The 12227-nt window shown below is 42.3% G+C and overlaps 2 protein-coding genes across 2 annotated transcripts in view; both read left to right on the top strand.

The window, feature by feature from the left end:
• The first annotated feature begins 102 nt into the window (after window positions 1-102).
• Window positions 103-2285, top strand: SOCS2 (suppressor of cytokine signaling 2). The gene is made up of 2 exons (XM_033162398.1): window positions 103-295; window positions 1811-2285. The coding sequence occupies exons 1-2, from the start codon at window positions 151-153 to the stop codon at window positions 2266-2268; spliced, it is 603 nt and encodes a 200-aa protein (XP_033018289.1). The 5' UTR covers window positions 103-150; the 3' UTR covers window positions 2269-2285.
• Window positions 2286-11253: 8968 nt separating this feature from the next.
• The window catches only part of CRADD (CASP2 and RIPK1 domain containing adaptor with death domain), a 30667-nt gene continuing 29693 nt past the window's right edge, over window positions 11254-12227 (top strand). The window contains exon 1 of the mRNA XM_033162734.1: window positions 11254-11515. The gene's annotated coding sequence lies outside the window, so the exon portion shown is untranslated. The remainder of the gene's footprint in view (window positions 11516-12227) is intronic.

The raw sequence follows: 12227 nt of genomic DNA, 5'->3' as shown, positions 1-12227 counted from the left end.
AGTTCTTTTTCTCTCCCGCAGGGCTGCAGGTTGCTGGCGGCCGGGATCCGGATGGGCTAGGGCAGCCACCGGGGCCTCGGGTCCGGGGCACGGCGCTCCTAGCTCGCTCCCTCCCTCCTCCTCTCCCGCTCCCAAATCTCGAGCCCCCAAATGACCCTGCGCTCGGCCGAATCCTCGGATGGCACCGACAGGACTGGGCCCCAGTGGGAGGCTGCCGGAGCGGCGGCGGCAGTGGCGGCGGAGCCTTCCGAGGAGGAGCGCCTGGAGTTCGCCATGCGGGAATTGAGGCTCGCAGGTAAGTCAGATTGGGAGCAATCGTGGCCTTGGCGGGGTGGAGGTCCCTCCGGGGTTGCCCCGGGGTGACCAAAGAAGAAAAGGCTGGGGGCTTCTCCTTTTGCTGCGCTCCCCGAACAATGGCCAAATAAAAAGAGGGGACTTTGCGGCTGTAGCGTGGGAAGGGCTGGGAGGAAAAGCAGACATGGATCGGGTTCCCGAGTAGACGAGCGCGACATCTGCGCGCGTTCTGTAGGATCGGAAAAAGGGGCGCGCAACTTAGGGGGCCGCGCGTCGGGGGAGGAAGAGCAGGAGCTTTGGATCGAGATGCGAGTCAAAAATACCCCGCAAGCCTGAATGCTTCCCCCCTCCTCCCCACTTTGCCATTGAGGAGGCTCCCTCGAAAGCTGCGTCGCGGTTTTCGTTCCGATCATTCACGACCTAAAATAATGAGCGGAGCAAGGTTTGGAAGACTTGGATAATAATCTCAGGGCGAGGCTTTGCGAAAGAGAAGAAAACGAAAAATCCACACTCTCCCTTTCTAAGCGTTAAAGAAACTTCTATAGTGGTGTGCCACAACTTCTTTGTCCTGACTTTCACGTTTCGGATTGGGAGGCGTGGATACGTGTGGATTATTATGCGGGGTGTAGCGCATTAGGATTGCTTCAAGAATAAAGATGCCTCTCAAAGGCTGTCTTTTAACTTGTAGGGCAGCCTTCTCTGTGAATCCAGAGTCGCTGGAGACTTTCTGGGGAAACAGAACTGTGCCTTGAGCAGAAAACAATTTAATTTGTTCAGTGTAGTTATGGAGCAGAATCTCTCACATGGACAGAATATTCGCTTGAAGTCTTTCAGCTTATTATGTCCTACATTTCTTCCATGAAAGGCTTTTCAAGAGGGCAGTGGTTAGAATTTTACTGCCTTGTCATGGGAATTTGTTTTACTACAAAATCTAGCAAAATATTCTCTGTAGTTTAAAAAAAAAAGATTGAAGATGTGGGAAGTTATTATCTGAAAGGAATGGTTTCCCCATCCCTGATTTGTTTTGCCCAAGATAAAGAAGAATCTTTGGCTGTAAGTATGCCTGCATCTATAAAGATTATACTGTATTGTGCTTTGCTGTTGTGCTCTCTGCATATAGTTTCAGGCATCAGAACTTTGTTGGGGTACTTTGGGGTTAAAAGTTATTTTTGGGGTTGAAGTTACAGTTAATCAAATAAGACACATTGCAGGATAGCATGAGCTTAAGCACTTCTGTCACTTATTATAGCACTTGAGCAGCCCAATTCTGTGCATGCTGCTGACTCAAGTAAGCCCCTCAGTGTTGAATGGGACTTATTCTCAAGTAGAGACATGCAGGACTGCAGAGGAAAATTGTTCTTGTCCTTGAGACAGGACACTTTCACTAAGAGTGAGAGACAGTGAGTTGTTCAAGGCCACCCAGTAAGTGTTTGGTTCAGCAGTAACTGGAAAGGGGTGGAGGTCCTTCTAGTGGAATCTACTTGAGTACCTAACTTTGTTTTCCTTCTCTTATTAGGATGGTACTGGGGTAACTTGAGTGTTGTAGAAGCCAAGGAGAGATTACAAGATACGTCTGAAGGGACTTTCTTGGTCAGAGACAGCTCGCACTCTGAGTACCTGCTTACTATTTCAGTGAAAACGTCAGTCGGACCTACCAACCTACGCATAGAATTTCAAGATGGCAAATTCCGACTGGATTCTATTATCTGTGTTCGGTCAAGGCTCCGGCAGTTTGACAGTGTGGTCCACCTGATTGAATATTACGTTCTTATGTGCAAGGACAGAAGAACTGCGTCTGAAATGCCTTCCAATGGAACAGTCCACCTGTATTTGAATAAACCTCTCTATCATTCAACTTCATCTCTTCAGCACTACTGTAGGGTAGCTATAAACAGATACACTAATGAGATCCAGGAACTTCCCTTGCCAACAAGACTGAAGGAATTCTTGAAAGAATACCAATATCGGATATAAATATATCATCTACTCTGCCTTGCTTTTTAAAAAAAGATATGAATACAGTTTTATGAAATCAGAAGCCTTGTGCAGTCAGCTGCAAAAAAAAAAAAAGTATTGTGTAAGGTCATTCTGAAAATAGCCAAGATAATTTTTATGTGTGGAAGTGACATGGGGTGAGGTAGCTTGAACTCAGGACTCCACAGTCAAAACTTTGCAGCAGAGTAATCTCTGCTGTTTCTCCTGATTGGCCGGTCTCTTAAACCTCATTGAGAAAAGTGCCTGGGTTGCAGTGAGGTTGAGATGCAAGCAGAGGAAAGGTTTGTCACTCTTCCGCATCCATACCTTCCTTTGGCTCTTAAAATCCTACGCCTTTATATTGGGGCAGTCCTGCATCTAAAAGTCAGGTCTACCAACCTATATCTTGTTTGGCTCTGCCGCATTTGACTGCTGCTACCAACAACAACAAACTAATTCAAGCATTCTGTTAGTGGTGTGGCTGTCTTTGAAAAATCACTTCTGTACGAAGGGTGGGATTTGTGTGATTCATCACCAGTGATGTCATAGGCGTTACCTAACGCATGTCCCTGAGACTTGTGCAACCGCATTGCAAATAGCAATCTCGATCGATACAGTACCTTGTGGGAGATTCACATTTCCCACTGACAAAATACTGTAGTTCGAGAGCTGAGAAGGTGCAAGTGTCTTCTCGCCAAAAGGGCTAAGGTGAGAGCAAACACCTGGGTCCCATGCAGCAAATGACTTCCTAACTGGGCATTTATGGCACTCCAAACTTCAAAATTTCTGTAGGAGAACCTAGATACTGGGATATAAATTTCCAGATGTAAAATAAACAACTGGCACAGAAGTTCTTGGTGGGGTGGCAGTTCTAAAAGGAATGGGTTGTCTGTATGGTTTTAAGACGAGCTTGAGGCTTCCTAAGATGCTGTCTTCTCACAATATTAATTGCATCCTGCTCATTCAGTTAATAACTTGTTCATTTTAGTTGATGGCTGAAAATCGGGACATTGTAGAACATAATGGATATTTTACAACATTATAACACCAGAGTTTTGTTTATATTTACCCGCAAATGTTGACCTGACGATGCTTTCTGATTCTGAATAACTTATGAAAACCTTCCGATCAACCCTACTCATTTTTGCTCGGAAATAAGTGTTCTTGGGTTGCAGCCAAGTCTCATTTGGACTGCCCATGGAATAGACTTCTAAGCAGACGCGATTAGGATCAGGTTGTAAGACAGCTAATCACATTGAACCAGAATTAATGGACTCTGCTTACTTGTATATAGCTACAATGATCTCCCTTCGACGTATGGGGACTACTACATTGAGTAATCCAATTAAAAGGGAACTTTATTTCAAATAAAGCTAAATTGAAAAAGCAAACCCTTCACTCTCTTTTACAAGGGCCCAGTTGATCATTTTTATATTATGGTAGTATACCAAGGTTTTTGTTAGTGTGACAGAGAACTCCTTTTTTGTTTTAGATCCACTTACTGCCTATAATAGGCCTCCCTTGAATGAGACTTTATATAAGCCTAGACTGCAGCCTTGCAGTTGTGGTTTCCATGCCTGATCATGGATAGCAGCAATTATAACTTCCTTCTACAATGTAGAATTTTTTATTCTTATTTCCTTGAAATGCAAGAAAGTTTGCGTGATCTAAAGATTGTGTTTTCAAGGCTGTAGCTGTCAGATTTCAGATTGTATTAAATAAAGTAAACAATTGCAGAGGCTACATGTCCTTAATGTGTTTGGGTTATTCGGAAGGTATCTTGTACAGTGCTTTAAAAAACATTCCTTGCCTTCTTCCTTCATCTCCATTGAGAAATATGTGACAAAGAGAAATCTCATTGCAGTATATCACATTTTGTACACATTTATTCAAAAAATAGGTACCTAATGCTGTGATTGGTGTTAGTTCTAGTGTACTTTCTGTGCTCCACAATTTTTGTCTAGTGTATTCCCACAACAACATTTAAGTTTAAAAGCACCGAATGTGTTATTGAATTCCCACAAGTCAAATACTACTACATATTAATACATGTAGTAGCATTCATAATTTGGCACCTATGAAGTTAAATAGAAGGGTGATCAATCTTAATACAGGTCTTGCTGGATCAGACCAAAAATCCGTGTACTCCAGCATATTATTTCCCCCCCCCAGTGGCCTGTCAGCTGCCTTTGGGAAGTCCACAAGTAAGGAAATAGATTTTCCTCACAGTGGTGACCTAGCATCTGGTATTCAGTGGTGTTGTGATGCTGAACCAGAAGGCTCCACCCATCTATCATGCTTGATAGTGATTTGTAAACCTACGCTCTTGTCTTTTAGAGCTGTCTGAGCTAGTGGTCAGCACCGCAGCTTACAGATGAATTCCATGAATTCATTATGCGTTGTGTGAAGAATGAATTGTTCTTGTCTGTCCTGTCACTCTGCTTGTTAGCCTGCACTTTGAACGTTGGTTTTATGAACAAAGGGGGAAGTGTTTCTATCTGCTTTCTCTACACTAGGCATATTAGCTGCATACGACATTGTACTGTAAAATCCTATGCAAGTTTACCCAGAAGTTCAATGGTACCCAACATCGATTTCAGACTGAAGTTGGGGGCTCCTTGTATCTGTATTCTGCTTTTCCCCCTTTCTAGCTGAAGTTTAAATAGGTCATGACGAGAAGAAGCAACAAAAACTTCAATCTCCTGAAGATTTCTCAGTCCTGCAACAGATAGTAAGACAAACTCTATTTTTTTTATTTTTTACCCCAGCCCTCCAAAGCTTTAGTTTTTCTGCAAGAGTTAGAGTAAGACCACACATTTATTGAGTACAAAAGCAGTCTTGGTCTTCCTTGGGTATATATTTGTGGGGATAAATGTAGGTGATCCACAGAGATAATGAACATGGCTGGCAGCAGTTTATGTGATTTGGCCAAATCTGTGCTCACTTGGTTTATACATTCCTTTGTTTTGGGCAACTTTGTCAAGCAGAACCTTCTGTCTCTTGAATCAAGTAATGAAGGACTTGCAATGTGAGATCATCCCAGAGTCCTCAGGAACAAATTGCATGTTAACATGGTGCTCTGCCACATCAAGGGACTAATGTCCTTCCTCCAACCCAGCTGCTATCTGAACTATATCCCTGTATCCACTACATGGTTCAAAAGGACTGTGGGGGGAAACTCACTTCTCACTGGGTGCTGAATATACAGGAGAGCAAGACGTTTTGTGTCTATTCTGGCTGAACCTAAGGAAAGTGTAAAGGTCCTGGCTCTTGGTGGGGGGCCTTAATGGAGCTGGCAAATGTTAAAGCCTGATTATTGATGGTGCCGACACAAATACATGTGTAGAGAATGCCAGTACCATTCGTTAGTGCAAGAAGTTTTGCTAATGTAACCTGGTTCTTAGATATGTGAAAAAAGAGTAAATAACAAGAGTCTAGACTCAAGTGGGGAACCTGCAGCCCTCTAGCTGTTATTGGACTCTCATCAGTGCCAGCCTGCATAGCTAATAGTGAGGGATGATGGGAATTATAGTACAACAGCACCTAGTGGTTCACAGGTTAACTATCCCTAATCTAGACAAAGAATTGTCAGTTTAAGAAGAAGTGCAACCACTAAAATTGGAAGAGGTTGAGCATGTCATTTTTGTTTCAACTTTAAAAAAACCCAAAAACTTGACTTTTGGAAGGTTTTTTTTTTTAAAGTGTGTCTTTAGGGCTATGCAGATACATCTATCAATCTAGGATCACAGCCTGATTTGCGTATTTTGGAAAAGAGCTGTCGTAAGCAAGTGTGATGACGTGTAAGCACTCAGTTCATTGGAAACATTGGCTATAAGTCATTTTTTCCCATTCTTTTATACACACGTCACACATTGCCCCCGTGCTGTCTTTTGTGTTCAGAATAAGTGCAATGGTTGGTAGGAAGAAGCATGCATGGGCATGCTTGTTGACTTCACTGTCCTAAGCAGAGTGGGGATCCTGTGGCTCTCCAGATGTTTCTTGGAGGCCCAACATCTGGATCCCTTCTCATCTCTGCCTTGAAGCCAGCAGCACCTTACAGCCACAGACCCCACACCAACCCTGCTCCTACTCCCAAGCAGAAAGGAAACCTAGAAGAGGAGAAGTGGAAGGAGCATGCTATGATTCACAACAAAACATATGTCTCACTTCCCTGTTCCTTCTCACAAACTGGGATAGTAAGTCTTCCATTCTTTTAGTATTGGTAACTCCAGAACATATCTACGTATGTTTTTTTGTTGCTGGTTTGGCTTAGCAAAGGGAAGGGAAGAAACTAGCTTTCACCTTAGTCATAAGAGGCACAAGAGACTGCTGTAAGAGACTGGGCAAGTTAGATATGTTTCTAATGAACAAATTCAGAGAGTCACATTTCACAAATTTTGTCTCCAAACTGGAATGCTGCTCAATAGCCAACTGAAAACCAACTTAGCCCTAACAGATTAAATTTGGTGGCACAAGTTTATTTGGTTTTGTTTTCTTAAAAGAAGGGCAGCAACACATTTTGACTCATGTAATAAGTCCTGCATACTTGCTTATTTTATAAAATTAAACGCTTTACCGTTTCTTAAACCAGGGATGGGGAAGCCAATGCCCAGGGACCAAATGTGGCACTCCAGGCCTCTATGTCTGGAACTCAAGGCCACAGCTCTCCTTGGCCCAATTTGAATCAAGTGTTTCTGCCTCTGGTTGGAATGTGTCCTTAAGTTCTGATAATGCCTTTTGCTTGACTGTGTGGAAGGTAGAGAGAGGTGTGTGAAAGCATATTGTTGCACCACCCCAATCTCCGAGCGGTGTAAGATTCTAGGGATTCCAGGCACTTACCCAGGGTTTCATGTTTCCTTTTGGAAATGAAGCACACAGGGGACTGTGGTGTCTTTAGGATAGATGGCTTATTTACACATATATACATCCTGAGCCTACGATGAAGGGGTTCACAGCATCAACACCCCAAAGAGGTCTTGCTTCTCCCAAAGCCACAGCTGTGGATTCCAACAGAAAAACCATTGTGATCTGACCCTCTCTCCAGCTTTATGCCGTTAACCGCCTTGCTGAATCCAGGGATTTGATGTCTGGCTTGATTGAATTCTAGCACTTACTGGGTCCAGGAATTTAGGGGAATCTGGCACCCCAAAACTCATAACTATATACAGAAAGTAGCCTGCTGTACAAAGAGAAATTCGACTTTTTTTTTTTTTTTGCTCCATTCACTTTTGACTCTGTGCCTGCCCACTATTGGCATGTGCTCCCAGATGGTTGCCCAGAAAGTAATGCACCCGTCAGGCTGAAAAAAGATTCCACATTCCTGTCTTAAATTAACCATGCAATTTATTTATTTATTTGATGTGTCGAACCTCTTGCTATTTTTAGTGGAATTTGAAGACATCGGCGTTCATTCTCTGGCATTAGTCATCCGTGTTCAAAAGATAACAGCATTTTGAGAATATGTTATTACTTTGCCTCCAGTTTGGGCTGGCAAATCCTGTGCTCCAATCCCAAATATGCAATATACAATTGTAGAATTTATTCCAACACAATGTGTTTGGAATCAAAAGTTTATTTTCCCAAGGTCATAAGACTTATCCAATTGATATCCTATTTTGTTACCTGCTATATAAAAACAGCACTGATCAGCTTGTTCATGTACATATACTGAAGTAATACAGGTGGTACTTAAAGCATGTTTAAGGAACTTTAAAAAAATGGATAATTATTTAAACATGTATACACTTTTTGTGTACCATTTTCTTTATCATCATTTTTTAAATTTTCTTTATAATCCTTAGCTCGTAAGTAAAACTACCATATCATACACACTGATCTGAAGCTTAGGGATTCATTGAGTCCTAAACTGCTTAGGAAGTCAATGGCTAAATCAGAATTTGATGTGATGTCTAATTTCGTTCCCTTCTCCACCAAGTTTATGAAAATCCTGTATTGTCAGTTGGTCACCCCATTTCTGAACAGCTGTGGTGAGCATTATGTACTTCCTTCTTGGCAGGCTATCAAGCTCTGGGTCATTCAGATGTTATGAAAAAGTCCAATGTATTTGGTTTGGAATCAAAGCTGTTTGTGCTGACATCTACCTACCCTGTTCACAATATTCACCCAAGCCTGGTCAAATGAGAACATGGTAACTACTTTTGGCTATAAACCTCAGGGGATTCAGCTCCCAATTAAGTTTTTTTGGAAACAATAAATGGATTTTCATGAGGAGACTTGGGAGCCATTATTTAACTCACCAGATTCTTTGTTTCCCAGTAACTACTACATATTTGTTTTAAATCATATTTTAGTGTACAACTTGAGAGTTTTTAAGAATGATAGGTGGCCAACAAACATTGAGTCCTTAAATGGAGCTTGGCGTGAAAGGCAAAGCTCAGGTTTAAATGAGGTGGCTTGGCACCAAACAGTGGATCCACACCAACACATCCAACACACATTTAAAGCACATGACTCCTCAAAGAAGTCTGGGAAAACTGTAGTTCTGTGAGGGGAAACTACAATTCCCATGATTCTTTGGGGGGAAATCACATGCTCTGAATAAACTTTAAATGTATTGTGTGGATCTGCTATTTGATAATACAAAATTAGGATTTCTATAGCATGAAAACATTTTTGATCATTTCTGCAGTGTTCAAAATGCATGGGAAGCACTGTGGGTTTAAGAGGTTGCAACCTTTGCAAACTAGAACAACTGTCACAAGCACCACACACCACAAATAATTAGGCTTGAAATAAGTGGTTTTGTGGTGGTTGTTTTTTTTAGAAGAGAGCAAAACATATGCAGGAAGGTGGACATATTTAGTGATCTACGTATAATGGAAAGACAGTAGTTTTGTTCCAAGTCTTGTTGCAGTTCCTAGATACCCTAGTTCAAGCTGAGCAAGTAAGCATGATGAGGCAGAGCAAGTAATACTGTACCTGCTATGACTCACATGCAGGCAACATTTGACATTTCTGACACTGGGTACATTAAGCTCGGAAGCAAACACTGACATCCATTATGAAAAGAAATTGCATTTAATAGCGTTCAACGTACTGTGAGTCACAGATCTGTCATTTATTAAATACAACAATTTCAAATAGAAGGATGAAGTAAATGGTGAAGGAGAGATGTTAATCATTTTTTTTGTGACCTACTTTTGAGAACCAGAAACTGGCAAGTTAGAGATTACTGGTGTAGTGAGGCACATGGTATATAAGCTGGACAGATTCTGGTTCATCCCCATTTTTTTCAATGGCCACTTCAGGTCCTTCCATTGCCTTCAGTGTGCATTTAATATTAATTGTCAATGGGGCCACTGTGTTCAGTTGACTAAGTGGTTAGATGAGTCAGTTTTGACTGATTAAAAATGTATTCCCAATGAAAACAGCGAATATTATTATTATTTTAATTAAGATATAAATGCTTACAAAAACCACACCGTACTCAAAAAGGCAATTTCCCTTTCTAAAGCCTCTACAGAGTTACTGGAGATGGTGAAAGGTTAGATGATATTTGCAGCAGGAGCTTCATAATAACTTCTTTTTAAAAGCAAGGCTAGAAGGGTGGAGAACGGCCAAACTGCATGCCCAATTAGGTTCGCCAGGCCTCCCCAAGCCATGCCCCACAGCCCTAAACCTGACATTGTTTATGACACCAGGTGTAGAGTAAGCAGAAAGCTGGTAGAAGCCAAAAAAGCATTTATGCCTGCAAAGCATAGTGCCCAGGGTTTTGAAAGACCCAACAATCAGATCACACCTTAAGGCAGGGACAGGATAAGGTCCCAGCAGCCCTCTTCAGCATGGTCAATGGAAAGGGAAGGTGGAGTCAGTGTAATACAGAGGGACACATGTTTCCCATTCCTACCCTATACAGTGGTACCTCGGGTTACATACGCTTCAGGTTACATACTCCGCTAACCCAGAAATAACGCTTCAGGTTAAGAACTTTGCTTCAGGGTAAGAACAGAAATCGTGCTCTGGTGGCGCAGCGGCAGCGGGAGGCCCCATTAGCTAAAGTGGTGCTTCAGGTTAAGTATAGTTTCAGGTTAAGAACGGACCTCCAGAACAAATTAAGTACGTAATTGTAAGGTAAGGTAAGTGGTACCTTGGTTGTCAAACTTAATCCATTCTGGGAGTCCATTTGACTCCTGGAACGGTTTGAAAACCAAGGCGCGGATTCCGATTAGCTGCAGGAGCTTCCTGCACCCAATCGGAAGCCGCGTCGGATGTTCGGCTTCCAAAAAACGTTCGCAAACTGGAACACTCACTTCCGGGTTTGCAGTGTTCGGGAGCCAATTTGTTCAGGAGCCAAGCAGTTTGACAACCAAAGTACCACTGTACAAGCTTTCTTCTGGATTATTATTATTGTTATTACTCCACCCGTCTGGCTGGATTGCCCCAGCCACTCCAGACAGCTTCCAATACATCTAAAAACATAATAATGGAAAGAAGTACATTTACTACTATTCTCCCAGTCTTTTGAACAAGTATCCATACCAGCCAAGTACAGAGTTGCTGCAAGCCACTTTCTTTGGGCCTCCACCCCCTGCCTGCAGAGTGATGATAAAACCACTGGACCACATTGCAGGAGTGTTGCAAACCGCAAAGGTTGCGTTTCACCAGCTAATATTGAGGAGCTGACAGCTGTGACTACAAGTCTCAGTCCGTATCTGATCTGTGGAGATACATGCTCCAGGGTGGGTTTCTAGTTTCACACACAAACATGAAGTGTGTTGATAACAACACGACTGTGTGCTCAGCCTTAGACGCGCTTCCACCTCAAACGTGCCATATGAACAGCGGGCTGAGCAAGCTTGGAATCTTTCTGCAAATCTTGTGTTTGTGTGTTTTTAAATAAAACCACTGAAATGACTCTCCACTGCACCCCACCCTCACACGAAATAAAAACCCAGTTTAAAGAACCGTGAGCTCCTGCCTGCCTGCGCTTCCACCTTCTTCACCTCATCGGGGCGAGGACGGGAAGAGAAAACGCTGCTGCTGCTGCTCAGTCACAGTTTATGCAAAAAGCCTTGACATGAACCATTATTTCCTACTGGAAACTGTCACGTTTAGGGAAATGGCGTCAAAAGTAACCAGGAACTTCCGTCTCCAGACGATGCATTTTATCCTCCGTTTTATGTTTTGCCCTTAAGAAACATGGGCGGACAGCACTTCCTGTTTGGATATTTTGCTCTCAAGAAAGAATGCCTGAGCTTGATGATCAATAATCCCTGCGCTTAAATTTGTAAGTATTTTCACCGAAAGCACCTATCGTTTCCTCTCTCAGGTGGTCCGACTTTACAATTTCTCTCGGCTTTTTCTGCAAAGCTTCTCCTGCGAGCTTCTGCCCTCTTTCGTTTCTCTGCTGTCTTTATTCCTTTACACGACCGGACATTTCTTCGCTTTTTTTATTTTTTTTTGAGGGGCTTAATTAAAAACCCGTTATAGACATGTAGGTGTATGGCTCCCCACTGTGCATAGATCTTTATTTTTGGTTCTACTATTTTTGTTGCAGTTGTGGTGTATCTGTTTTGTATCTAGAAAATATAGTGAATCCTGAAACCTTAAGAGCAATGAACAATCTATTGTCGCCTGGCCTGCTCTTATTTAGTTCAAGGGGGCATGCTAAGTCTTTCTTTATAGATTGGGCCCCAGGGCATGGTGTGAATGTACATGGCTGAAATTAAGGAAATCAAGGTTTGCAGGTTCCTGTCAGGGAACTCCATACATACTTTCTTAACAGGAAGAAATGTAGAATATAAACAGAAAATGAGACACCTGTAATTTTCCCCGGGTCTTTTATACTTTTTTTCTCTGTTTTAATGTTGCTGCTGTGTCTTCCTGGATTGCAGCTTTGAACAGTTGTTTTTTTTTAAAAAAAATATTGTTTTACATACTAGTTGATTTTAGTTGTTGTTTGAAAGCTGCCCTGGGAGATGTTGATTCAATGCTTTTAT

The sequence above is a fragment of the Lacerta agilis genome, chromosome 10 (genome assembly GCF_009819535.1).
Source record: "Lacerta agilis isolate rLacAgi1 chromosome 10, rLacAgi1.pri, whole genome shotgun sequence".
In the NCBI taxonomy this organism is placed as follows: Eukaryota; Metazoa; Chordata; class Lepidosauria; order Squamata; family Lacertidae; genus Lacerta; species Lacerta agilis.
Note: the sequence above shows the minus strand (reverse complement) of the source record. Positions and strands in the feature narration are given on the sequence as shown.

Bases quoted from the DNA above. Each gene is read 5' to 3' on its own strand.
- SOCS2 (XM_033162398.1), top strand. From the start codon at position 151: ATGACCCTGCGCTCGGCCGAATCCTCGGATGGCACCGACAGGACTGGG. The intron at 296-1,810 runs GTAAGTCAGATT...TTCTCTTATTAG, and splicing joins GCGGGAATTGAGGCTCGCAG to GATGGTACTGGGGTAACTTG.